At 38.0% G+C, this 13,439-nt stretch overlaps 1 protein-coding gene across 6 annotated transcripts in view; it reads right to left on the reverse strand.

Moving 5' to 3' along the window:
* The window catches only part of CLGN (calmegin), a 32,538-nt gene extending 22,912 nt beyond the window's left edge, over positions 1 to 9,626 (reverse strand). Inside the window, exons 1-3 of one of the 6 annotated variants that reach the window (XM_054484315.2) lie at positions 9,276 to 9,422; positions 8,441 to 8,524; positions 754 to 906 (exon numbers count right to left, since the gene is read on the reverse strand). In XM_054484315.2, the coding sequence (XP_054340290.1) occupies positions 754 to 897 (144 nt within the window). In that variant the 5' untranslated portion in view covers positions 898 to 906; positions 8,441 to 8,524; positions 9,276 to 9,422. Of the gene's footprint in view, positions 1 to 753; positions 907 to 8,440; positions 8,606 to 9,275 lie in introns of those variants that run through there. The other 5 variants (XM_054484317.2, XR_010126145.1, XM_054484314.2 and 2 more) reach the window with 5 other exon arrangements.
* Between the last annotated feature and the right edge of the window lie 3,813 nt (positions 9,627 to 13,439).

Genomic DNA, 13,439 nt, shown 5'->3' on the forward strand with positions numbered 1-13,439 from the left:
GAAACAACACATTTGCAAATGAAAAAATCTTAATAAGAGGAAATGAAGTAAAGAAATCTGTAACAACTACATATTATTCCCTTCGGCCCTTCAAACAGTAGCTGGCAGAATGCAATTAATTCTTTCTCACCATCAAAAATATTTCTGATTATCACAAGGTTAGATATGAGTATTCTTCAATGTAAAAGCTCTTATGTATCATCAAGGTATACAAAAATCCCTGCAATTTCTCAGACTTCTGTTAATCACTACTACAAAATATACATTTTAACAATGCTGAGACAGAAACACGAGTCAGGTTTACTAAATGCCCACTCCTCACACTCACTTCTTTTTCTAATTTATCCTCCTTCTTAGCATTTTCTTTTCTCAGAGAAATAAAGACAAATACTTTACTTCTCGAAGAATTGCAAATTATATGGCCTTTTATTTGAAAAGATCTAGCAATGTCAGAAATATGAATAAAAACCTTACTATTAGCTTAGTTCTCTTTAATCAGTGACAAACTCCTGTTTTGATAGTAAAAACCTCCCCCATATTTATTTGTTTAAGAAACTGTGCTAGGTGCCATGAACGAATTTCTGAATTACATGGGCACTCTAAAAAATAAAGTAATAAGATACACAGAAAAAAGTCAAGGTTTTTCTATCTCTAAAATGAAGATTATTTGAACTGAAATGAATCACCAGAGGTCAATCACTTCATTGTACTACGTAAAGGAATAATTTATAACTCATTTATCAATAACCATACCTCTGAGGGAAGTTCACCTTCATTAACATCTATTTCTTCTGAATTTTCTTCAAAGTCTTCCATCTCAACATCATCATCCATAAATTCTGCATTAATTGAGATGAACAGAAGACCCAAACATAGCCAAAAGGCTTGGAAACGCATATTGATTATCTGTGAAATTAAAACTAATTAGTGAAAATAAAACAAAGTTGTGAAAATAAGTGCTAAGTATATGTAGAAATAAATAATTTCTCCATAATAGCTCCTTTATTCTAGGATGGCTTTTAAAACAAATCACTGACAAAATTATTTAAATTGTGCTTTCAGCAAGTGAAAATACAAACTTCAAATCTTGTAGGAAACAGATTCTATAGTTGCAGGCCTTCGTCCAAAAACAAAAAGCCAATGGCACAAAATCTAAAGATAAAGATGATAGTAATTATCAAACACAAATAATATGTAGACCTCTTTAAAAGAAAAAGTATCATGATTCCTAAATGTTGGCTGAAATTATCTTTATTATAATGTTGCTTAAGTGTATATAAACATAAAAATGGAAATTTTATAATTATAAAACCAAAATACATTTATATATAAATGCTGAGAAAAGATACAAAAAATTTTTTATCACAAATTTAATGTGGTAGTGTTTTACTAAAATCAAAGCACAGTCAAAAGATCAAACAAATATAGGGCTTATTGTAATCAGGCAGACTGCTATGGAGAAAGTTCTTTTGCATATATAATTCCTATAATTCCATGATTACATAATTACTTATATATTTATGGACAAAGACAAACAAAAATGATGGGCGCTGTCATTAATTAGGATTTGATCTCTCTAAATCACAAAAGAGGTATAACTGGGATAGGAAGTAAATGTAAAGGGATCAATTTGACACAATGAAATAGGCTTATTTCCTTAATTTCCTAGTTATTGGCACAGAAATTTGTATACCTGCAAATTGCTTATTAATTGTGAACCCTAAAAGCGTCATTATTCTAAAAGTCTAAGAGCCTTCCATGTTACGTAGTAAAAGGCACTTTGCTTGACTTGCTATTAATCATTTTTGAGCAAAATAAAAACACATAAAATAATACTAGTAATAATGAACATTAATATAACTTTAGACCCATATCCTCTCTTTCAAATGAATGTACACTTTAGGTTCCAAATAATTAATTCGTTGAAAAAAATACATTCTAAGTGCTTTGTTTGAACTCTGGTGTACTGGGCTGCCAAGGAAGAGTTAAGAGGAGGCCAAGCAGGCAGTGCTCTATCTGGAACTCTACCCTTAACCAGAGCACCCCAGTTTTATTTGTATTCTATATTATAGTTTTTCTTGACTTTTCCTTAGAAATAGTTGCCAATGCTTCAGAAAAAAGTTCAGAAAACACTTTATTTTGAAAGTTTGTTTCTTCTTTAAAATTCTATGATCTTATATTTACATAAAAGAACTAGCTAATTTAATCTTTGCAGCCCAGGACATGAATAGCGTAGGTACTATTCCCAATCGACAAAACAAAAACAGATTTTTAAAGAACTGCAATTGGTCACAAGGCATTCTGTAGACAATGCAGTTCTATTGTTTTTATTTGTTCTTTTTTTAAAAAAAAATCAGAAATACAGACTTAATACTTTCTGCATAATGCTGCAGTATCCTGTCATTCTTCAATGCTGGACCAGCTGACAATGGAGAATTAGATCATGAAGTTCACAGTATTGAAATCTGTCTCACAATGGTGCCAACATGTTATCAAGTTCCAAACAAAACTATGAGGTTTGTCACATCTCATTTCTTAGAGAGAGGTATGCTATTGACAAGTCTGTACTGAAATGCTGAGAGGTCAGATGCTGGGGTAATACTACAAGAAAATGAAGTAGTTAATTTACGAATTTAAAATTGTTTTAAATCGCGTGGTAAAACATATTCTCATTGTTGTACAACTAATTTCCAAAACTTTCTTCATGCTCTAAAACTAAAACGCTATACACATTTAACAACTCCCCACTACCCTTCCCTCCAGCCCCTGGAAACCACCTTTCTAGTATCTATCTCTAATGACTCTGACTACTCTAGGTACTGCATATAAGTGGAATCATACAGTATTGGTCTTTCTGTAACTGGCTTATTTTACTTAGCATAATGCCCTCAAGCTTCATCCATGTTGTAGCATGTATCAAATTTCCTTCCTTTTTAAAGCTGGACAGTATTCCATTGTGTGTATATACCACATTTTGTTTATACATTCATCTGTCAGTGGACACTTGGGTTGCTTCCACCTGTTGGCTGTTGTGAATAATCCTACAGTGAATATGGGTATACAAATAACTCTTTGAGACCTTGTTTTCATTTCTTTTGAGTATATACCCATTAGTTGAATTGCTGGGTCATATGATAATTCTATTTTTTTTGAATCCTCATACTGTTTTCCATAGTGGCTTTACCATTTTACATTCCCACCAACAAGGCACAAGGGTTCCAATTTCTACACATCCTTGCCAACATTTGTTCAAAATTATGTTTTTTTAAATAGTAGCCATTGTAATAGGTCCTAATATGCGGTAGTATCATATTGTGGTTTGATTTGCATTTCCCTGATGATTAGTGATACTGAGTATCTTTTCACGTGCTTGTTGGTTATTTATATATCTTCAAGGGAAACATGTCTATTCAAGTCCTTTGCCTATTTAAAAAATCAGGTTTTGTTTTTGTTTTGAGTTGTAGGAGTTCTTACAAATTCTGGATACTGACCCCTTATCAAATATATGATTGGCAAATATTTTCTCCATTGCATAGGTTTTTCATTCTGTTGTGTTCTTTGATGCCCAGAACTTTTTAGAGTTTTCCAATTTATATATATTTTCTTTTGTTGTCTGTGCTTTTGGTGTCATATAAAAAATTACTGGCAAATTCAATGTCATGAAGCTTTCCATGTTTTCTTTTAACAGTTTTATAGTTTTCTTATGTTTAAGTCTTCAATCCATTTCAAGTTAATTTTTGTATATGATTTAAGGTAAGGTTACCACCTCATTCTTTTGCATGTGGATAGCCAGTTTCCCCAGTATCATCCCATGAGAAGACTGTCCTTTCTCACAAAATGGTCTTGGCACTTTTATAAAAAAAATTTGAACATATATGTGAGAATTTATTTCTAGGCTCTTTATTGTATCCCATTGGTATACATGTCTGTCTGTATGCCAGTCTCACACTGATTTGATTACTATAGCTTTGAAACAGAGATGTGAGATTTCCAAACTTATTCTTTCCCAAGATTGTTCTGGCTATTTGAAGTCCCTTGAGACTCTATAAGAATTTTACTATTCTTGCAAAAAGTGCTATTAGGATTATGATAGGGATTGTACTGAATCTGTAGATTACTTTGGGTTGTGTTTCCATCTTATTAAGTCTTCCAATCCCAATGAACACAATGTCTTTCCATTGATTAATATTTGTTTCTTAATTTCTTTCAGAAGCATTTCATAGTTTTTCATGTACAAGTATTTTACTTCCTTGATCAAATTTATTCCTAAGTATTTTATTCTTTTTGATGTTGTTATAAATGGAATTGTTTTAATTTCCTGTTCATTGTTAGTGTACAGAAGTGCAAATAATTTTTGTGTGCTAATTTTTTTACCCTGCAACTTTAGTGAATTCATTTGTTTTTTGAGATGGGGTCTCACTCTGTTACCCAGGCTGGAGTGCAGTGGCACCATCATGGCTCACTGCAGCCTTGAACTCCTGGACTCAGGTGATCCTCCACTTCAGCCTCTCGAGTAGCTGGGAATCCAGGCAAGCATCACCATGCCCCGCTAATGTTCTGTATTTTTCTGTAGAGATGGTTTTTGCCATGTTGCGCAGGCTGGTCTTAAACTCCTAGAGTCAAGTGATCTGGCTACCTTGGCCTCCAAAATTGCTGGGACTACAGGCGTGAGCCACCATGCCTGACCTTCATTTATTATTTCTAACAGATTTTTGTATTGTGTTTGTGAAATCTTTAGGGTTTTATACATACATATAAGATCATGTTATCTGCTGAGATAATTTTACTTCTTCCTTTTCTGTTTGAACGTCTTTTTTCTTTCTTTTTCTTCCCTAATTTCTCTGGCTTGGGAGAAGTGGAAAAAGCAAGCATCCTTGTCTTATTCTAGATCTTAAAGGAAAAGTTTTCAGTCTTTCACCATTTAGTCTGATGTTAACTATGGGCTTTTCATATATGGCCTTTACTATGTTGAGGTGGTTTCCTTCTATTCCTAATGTACTGAGTGTTTTTTATTACGAAAGAGTGTTGAATCATGTCAAATGCTTTTTCTGCATGAATAAAGATGATCATGTGTTCTCCCCACCCTACATTGTTAATGTGGCATATTACACTGATTTTCTTATGTTGAATCATCCTTGAATTTTAGGAATAAATCCAACACGGTCATAGTATATAACTCTTTTAATATGCTACTGAATTTTGTTGTCAAGTATTTTGTTAAGAATTTCTGCATCAATAATCATCTGGAATATTGCTCTGTAGTCTTCTTGTAGTGTCTTTGGCTTTGATAACAGGGTTATGCTGGCTTCATAGAATGAATCTGGAAGTGTTTACTCCTCTTCAATATTTTGGAAAAATTTGAGGAGGACTAGTGTTAATTCTTCTTTCAATGTTTGGTAGAACTCACTAGTGAAGCCACCTAGTCCTGGGCTTTTATCTCCTGGGAAGTTTTTGTTTACTGATTCAATCTCCTTACCAGTTATAGGTCTGTTCAGATTTTCTACTTCTTCATAATTAATCTTGATAGGGTGTGTGTTTCTAAGAATGTATCCATTTAATCTAGATTATCCAATTTTTTGCCATATAATCCTTCAGCGTATTAATCCCTCTTATTTCTGTAGAATCAGATGTAATGTCCTTTCATTACCAATTTTAGTTATTTGAGTCTTCTCTCATTTTTCTTAATCTAACTAAAGGTTTGTTAATTTTTTTGTTGACCTTTTCGAAGAATTAACTCTTGATTTCACTTGTTTTCTCTCTTGTTTTTCTATTTTCTATTTTGTTTCTCTCTGCTCTAATCTTTATTATTTCCCTCTTTTCTTCTAACTTTTGGGTTTCATTTGCTCTTTTTCTAGTCCCTCAAGGTGTAAGTTAGGTTGTTAACTTGAGATCTTCTGTTTTTCATGTAAGTGTTTACAGCTATAAATTTCCCTTTTAACATTGCTTTCACTGTATCCCATAAGTTTTGGTATCTTTTGTTCTCATTTTCATTTGTCTCAAGATGTTTTTCTAACTTCCCTTGAGACTTCTTTGGCTCATTGTTCAAGAGTGTGCTGTTTAATTTCCACATATTTGTGAATTTTTCTTGTTTTCCTTCTACTATTGATTTCTAGTTTCTTTCCTTTGTGTTCAGAAAACTTACTTTGTATGATTTCAATCTTTTAAAATTCATTAAGACTTGTTTTGTGGTCTAATATGGTCTATCCTGGAAAATGTTCCATGTGCAGTTAAGAAAAATGTGTGTTCTGCTATTGTTGGGTACAGTGTTGTCCATATGTTTATTATCTTTAGTTGGCTTGTGGTGTTATCTATTTCTTTACTGATCTGTATGGTTGTTTTAAGTTATGCAATTTTAGTACAACAAGAATTTGTTCATATGGTATAGGGTAGAACATTTAGTGCTAATGTCACCCTCTTCCCTCCTTATAAATTAAAAGGTAGCATGCCCAGGGTTCCAAGCTTCTTATGTATTCCTCACTCCATTAGGCTTGCTGAGATCACTATCAGTTGCACCTTCATAAGAAGGGAGGCACTAAAGAACTGCATCCTTCTGCACCAACATGTATCTTTGATCTCATGTATGTTCTCTGCACTGCTTCTGTGCTAGTTCAATAAAAAATTGAAGCACAAGCAACTTTATCCATGAATGAGATACCATTCTTCCCAGTCTTTGAAATCTAGATCAAGTAGTCTGGTCTACTTTAAATAATTACACCAATATCTCCTAAAAACCCTACTGGATCTCCACTACCACCCCCAAATTACAAATTATAAAGTGCAGCTCATGTACTGGTATTGAAGTAATGCTCACTGTCACATCAAAGGTAAGTAAGGCACACAAAGAAAAGACAATCACAGGATATGCAATATCTGTTGTAAAGTGTGGGAGAAGTTGCTGGCTGATCACAAGGGTAATTTCCTTGGCACTAGATGTGACCATTACCTGGTTCCAGTCAACAGAATGTAAATAGAAGACCTGTATGCCATTGTCAGCCCTTGCCCATAAAAACTTCTCATAATTATGAATTATAATTCTTTATGATCTTTCCCCTTCTGGTTTTATGCAAGCAATTTTGAAGGTCATGGTTGAAAATGGCAGAATTCCAAGGTAGAAAGTTGCAGAATCCCTGAATCATTACTTGGAGGAGAGCCATTTTATTAGTCAGAGTTCATCAGAGAAGCAGAATCAATAGGGTGTGTGTGTGTGTGTGTGTGTGCATACAGGCATACCTCATTTTACTGCACGTTGATTTATTGCATTTTTCACAAATTGAAGGTTTCTGGCAACACTGCATTGAACAAGTCTACAGCTGCCATTTTTCCAACACTATAGTCACTTTGTTTCTGTGACATATTTTTGTAATTTTTTTTTTTTTTTTTTTTGAGATGGAGTCTTGGTCTGTCACCCAGGCTGGAGTGTGGTGGCACAATCTCGGCTCACTGCAACCTCTGCCTCCTTGGTTCCCGCGATTCTCCTGTCTCAGCCTCCCGAGTAGCTGGGATTATAGGCGCACGCCACTATGCCCGGCTAATTTTTGTATTTGTAGTAGAGACGGGGTTTCACCATATTGGTCAGGCTGGTCTCCAACTCCTAACCTCAGGTGATCTGCCCACCTCGGTCTCTCAAAGTGCTGGGATTATAAGCGTGAGCCACCGCGCCGGGCCTTCTTTCACTCTCAACACACCTATTTAACACACTTTTTGTACATGCTATTTCTTATAACTGAGATGCCTTTCTGCTGTTTTTCAGTTTTAATGGCTGACTGAGGATCGGACCAACACTGGTATATCCCAGAAGTGGTGTTTGACAATCATCTATTACTTAAGGTTTTAGTTGTCATGTGGCTTCAGGAATGCAATGTAGAATGATATGATAAAAAGTACACCGAACATGGCACCATCGCACCAAGTTTCTAGTTTTATTATTAAAAAGACAAGTGATAAAAACTGCTCTGGGCCTGTTTTCTCATTTGTGACGTGAACTAGACAATCCAAAGATTCTTTAAAGTTCATAATTCTAGTTTTCTATTTAAAAACACCAATATTTATTAGGTACCTAAAAAGTACTACAGCTAACTTACAACACTTCAATTTCTAGACAGATGTATCAACATACTTACATCATTTACACACAATAATTAACCTTATCAACTAGCTAAGACAGAGAGTACAGAATATCTTGTTCTGAGGATTTGGGGATGAGATCTAAATGTGACTGGAAGATCAAACCAATAAGACGTGAAGGCAAAACTCCAAACTGAAAACAGGTCAAACTTACAATGACCCAAAGGAGGGCTACCTCGAGTGATGTCGACATTTGTAAAGCAAGCAAAATCATCAGATGAGATCGGGATTTTGCCTGCTTTTAAGCAACAAAAAGTTTCTACGTTAATGAACTCTTTTCTAATTTGAGACTTCTTCCCGTGGCCACGTTATTTACCTTTTCTCTCCCAGTCCTGAGCTTTGGTTGCCATTTGCTTTTAACTCCCAAGCAAACACCTCCTCCTTGTTGCTTGGGCAGATGCTATAAATAAAATCAGCGAAAGTGTCTGATTGATGGTAAACAGGCCTGGGGCGATAATGAGTCTAGTAATTAGGGCCTCTCTGTATTCAACCCAGCCCTTTCGCCCGCACCCCGGCGGCGCACACTGGGCTCCGCGCGGGTATCGAGGGAGCGGCCAACAGTCCCTGGCCCCACTGCCGTGAAGTGCGGTCCCTTCGCTTCCACAGAGGTGGAGACTGAGACAGTCGAGCCTATTTTGATCTCGTTTGGGTTTATGTAAGGAGCAGTCAGTAGAGTGAGCAGCGCCCAGATGCGCCCCGGGCCCCCTCTACAACCCTTGGGAGAGCGCCCCGGGGCTCAAGCGTGGAACGGGGCTGCAATGGCAACCGCTGGAATAACGGCCTCGGCTCCCGGTGGCTCCTCAAGCCCGCAGGGGAGGCCGGCCGGGCTAGGCACCTAGCTGTCCCCGTGCTCGTCCGCCCCAGCCTGGGCGCAGCAGGTGGGTGCGGCGGTGCTGGAGACACAAAGGGACCCCGGTGGCGCCGACCCCCTGCGTCCACCCACGGGGCCGCCAGAGCCCAGTCAAGACCCTAGCTCGCTGCAGCCCCATCGCCAGACTCAACATCCACCCTAGCTTGGCCCCGACCGGTTCAGCCCTCTGGCGGCAAAGTAACGGGGTGCCTGGGGGAAGCAGCAACGACTCCGCTTCCTCACACCAATATGCGCGCAAAGGGCAGCGGGACAGCGGGAACGCGGCCTGCTGCTCACGCACCTCTCTTGCGGCCTGTTTCCGGCAGTGACAGCTCAGATGTCCGAGTCGTTGCCACTTGGTCCCGGCGTCTCTTCAGACCAGTCCCGCCGGCGGCCGCGCAGCAGCGACTACTAACCGCGCATGCGCGTGCGGTGCTGGGCGGGAGGCGGTGGCTGCGCGAGGCGGTGGCTGCGCCAGGCACGTGCTGCGCGCTCCTGCTCCGAGGGGCTCAACTGCCTCCAGGGGGAGCCGCACATGGAGCCTGTGCCGCCGCCGGCCGGTTGTGGCTTGGACCCCGCTACCGGGTTAGCCCAGGAGGAATTCCCCCTGCAAGTCCGAAGACTTTTCCTTCTCTGAGCTCCCGCCCTCTCTGCAGACCGTGCTACCTCCTGTTGCGCAATGATTGGATCCTGAATTTTATGTAAATCATATTTATGAACAACATCCAGTAATAAGTGCAGCAAGATTAGGGCTCTAGGCTTTCTCTAGAGTTCTAGATGTTAACAGATCTGCGGTCATGGTGATTAATAAGGAGCTTTCCTGTCTGGTGTGTGTATATGACAAATACAGATATGTTAAGTGTTAATAAATACATTGTATATAAAACAATATGTTCTTTCTCTCTCGAACAACACTATTAATAAGAGCTGCTAGCATTTATTGTGTTCATTGTGCTCTAAAGGGCTTACATTCATTGTTTAACCTTCATGGCAACCCAGGTGATGAAACTGATGACAACTTGCTCGAAGTTACACAACCCGTAAATAGTGGAAACAGGATGTAAATCAGGCCTGTCTCTCCCAGAGCCTGTAGTTTCAAACACATTGAAATAAAACTACGGCAAAAACATAGTGTTCAATCACAAGCTGCTTTGCCTTTTATATATTGGATCAATATTAATTTTACTACTTAATATTCTATAGTAAATCTTGACTTTGAATTTGGTATAACAATTTAATTTTATTGGAAGATTAATTAACAACATTTAATTGACTTGTGAGTCTAACACACTTGTTGAAGAGTTTCAATCTTAAGGGTTTGGTGGCATTCCATGCACAACATATGATTATTGGCTAGGGGTCAAGATTACTGAGTTTTTTCACATTGCTTCACTAATTAAGACCAACATTTCTAAACTTTTGACTTTATCACCTCTGAGAGAGTGTTTGGATAGTGCTAAAATTTACTGGTTAAAAAGACATTTTATTTGAGATACTTTGTAACAATATTATCCCCTTTATTTCTTTCTTCCATCCTCCTGACTTCTATTATTCAACATACTTCTGTGGCCCGTAACAAATACACTTGAACTGCTAGAGAGGGATTTTTTAAAGGATCCATTCAAAGTTTGCAATAAGGAAGCTGAAAACCAAAAATGTAAGAATAGTGAATTTTTGCAAGATTTAGTAGTATCTTCTTGGTCACATAGTACTCAAAACCTTGAGAACATTTTTTTACTCTTTGGCTGCTACATTCACTGCCTCCATGAATTAAACTCTAACTCTATAAAATCATCTAAAAGAGGTCCTCACCCCCTTCAGTCTCTGTGCCATTTCTCTAGTTTAGATTCTCACTCCTTTAGAAACTGTTGTTCAGAGTTATCTAACTAGTTGCCCCTCTTCAGAGCCTCCCACCTACACTTCATAGTTTAATCCTCAGCTCATTCAGTAGTTTCCAATGACCCTTCATCCTCAGCTCATTCAGTAGTTTCCAATGACCCTTCATTACCCATAGCATGAAATCTAACCTCTAACCTTGAAATTTAAGGCCTTAACATATCTCCAAAATTATTTGCCACTTATTGAAAGGATGATTGAATATAATATTTATAATGTGTTTAATGGGCAACTTTTCATCAGAATAATACAGTGTGATAATGTCAGAGGAGAAAGAATAATCTGAAAATGAGACCAGGGGTATGGCTTTTGAGAGTGATGTAGTGTTTAATAATACAAGCGGAGGAGTCCCAGAAGGTAACGCTGAATGGTAGAGTTGTGAAGTGTTCTGACACATCAAAGTTGAAAAGAGATTTGGGAAGAGACCAAGGCAATGTAATCAAGATTGGAGGGACTAGAGTAATCAGAAATCTAGAAAAACATAAAAAGCAGGAAAGGTGACGTGGCATGGTGGCTCATGCATGTAATCCCAGCTCTTTGAGAGGCTGAGGCAGGTAGATCGCTTGAGCCGAGCTGCCTGAGACCAGCCTGGGCAACATGATGAAACCCCATCTCTACAAAAAAATACAAAAAAATTAACTGGGCGTGGTGGTGCATGCCTGTAGTCCTAGCTACCTGGGAAGCTGAGGGGAGGAAGCTGAGGTGGGATGAGCCCAGGAGGCAGAGGTTGCAGTGAGCCCAGATAGTGCCACTGCACTCCAGCTTGGATGGCAGAGTGAGACATTGTGTGGAAAAAAAAAAAAAGAGCAGAAAGGTTCATGCTACTTGACGGAACAGAGTGATGTCCTGTTGGAAGCCTGTTTTGTAATCAAAATCAGAGCTGTGTTTTATTAATGGTCTACTATGTGCAAGTTGCTATATGCAATTGACCCACAGGTATCATCCTTATTTTACTTATGAGGAAATAGACCCAGATCAGTTACATAACTTATTCACACAGATCTTAAGATGCAGAGTGAGGATTCAAAGCCTGTGCTCTTTCCACAACACCTTGCCACTTGAAAAATGCAGAATATAGGAAATGCCTCGATTACCAAGATGAAAGAGCTATGCAGAATGAAGTTTTAACTCAAATACAATGAGTGGACTCAGAGCCTAGATAATTCAAATAATACTTTAAAAATGTTTGTATATTTTCATATGCTTAGGAATGTGCTTTTTAATGGTGCAGAAAATAGAGAAAAGGAAACAAGTATTCCACAAGTATTTCCAGTGGGTTGACTTTTATTTTCAAGATGTATAATTATGTCTATGGCAGAAAATGATCTTTTCTTTCTTATATTTATACTTATTTTCTGAGGTTTTTTCCTTATTACTTTAACAAAAATACCAAACAATAGTAAATAATAGCAATGACAATAGTCATCATTGTTTTTCCCAGAATTCGTCTGGTTAAACTATATGGTTGGCAGAATGAGCCCATGCTGAGTTTTTATCTTGTGTCTCAAGATAAACCCCCCCAGAAACACTACCCGACTTTAGGATTTATAGAATGATATACAGCTATAGTTATCAAAGAGTTATCAAAGAGTATTAGTATCAAGGAAGACAAATCAATGGAACAGAATAGATTCTATATAGACTTACATGTGTATGTATTATGGCCTGGATATGGTTGGTTTGTCCCAACCAAAACTCATGTTGAAATTTGGTCCCCAGTGTGGCAGTGCTGGAAAGTGGGGCCTAATGGGAGGTGTTTGGGTCATGAAGGTCCTGTCCTCGTAGGTGGCTTGATGCCATTGCAGTAGTGATTGAGTTTATGCTCTGGCAAGACTGGATTCATTCCCATGAGAATGGGTTGTTATAAAGCTAGGTGCCCCTCAGGTTTTCCCTCTTTGCATGCGTCTGCTTCCCCTTTGACCTTCTCTGCCATCTTTTGGCCTAGCACAAAAGCCTCACCACAAGCCAGAGCCATGTCCTTGAACTTCCCAGCCAGCCAAACTGTGAGTTAAATAAATCTCTTTTCTTTATAAATTACCCAGTCCCAGGTGTTCTGTTATAGCAACACAAAACAGAATAAGACAGTGTGGGGAACTGGTTTTCAACATAGGTACACATGCAGTTGGTAGAGAAAGCCTAGTCTTTTCAACAAATTGTGGTGGTACAATTAAATATTCACATGTAATAAGTACATTTTTCAATCCATACCACACAGCATATATAAAAAAAGAGACTGGCAGCATTTTGCCCCTGTCTTAGATATCTGTGGAACTTTGAACTTGAGGGAGATGATTTAGTATATATGGTGTAAAAAATTTCTAAGCAGCAAAGCACTCAAGAGGTGACTTGGGTGCTATTAGAGGCATTCAGTTTTAAAAGGGAAACAGAAGATAAAAGTTTTGAAAATTTGCAGCCTGACAATGTGATAGAAATGAAAATCTCCACTGCAGAAATTTGCATAAGTAACAAGAAGCCAAATGTTAATCCACAAGACAATGGGAAAATGTCTCCACGGCAAGTCAGAGGTCTTCATGTCAGCCCCTCCCATCACAGGTCCAGAGACCTAGGA

The sequence above is a fragment of the Pongo pygmaeus genome, chromosome 3 (genome assembly GCF_028885625.2).
Source record: "Pongo pygmaeus isolate AG05252 chromosome 3, NHGRI_mPonPyg2-v2.0_pri, whole genome shotgun sequence".
Classification (NCBI taxonomy): Eukaryota; Metazoa; Chordata; class Mammalia; order Primates; family Hominidae; genus Pongo; species Pongo pygmaeus.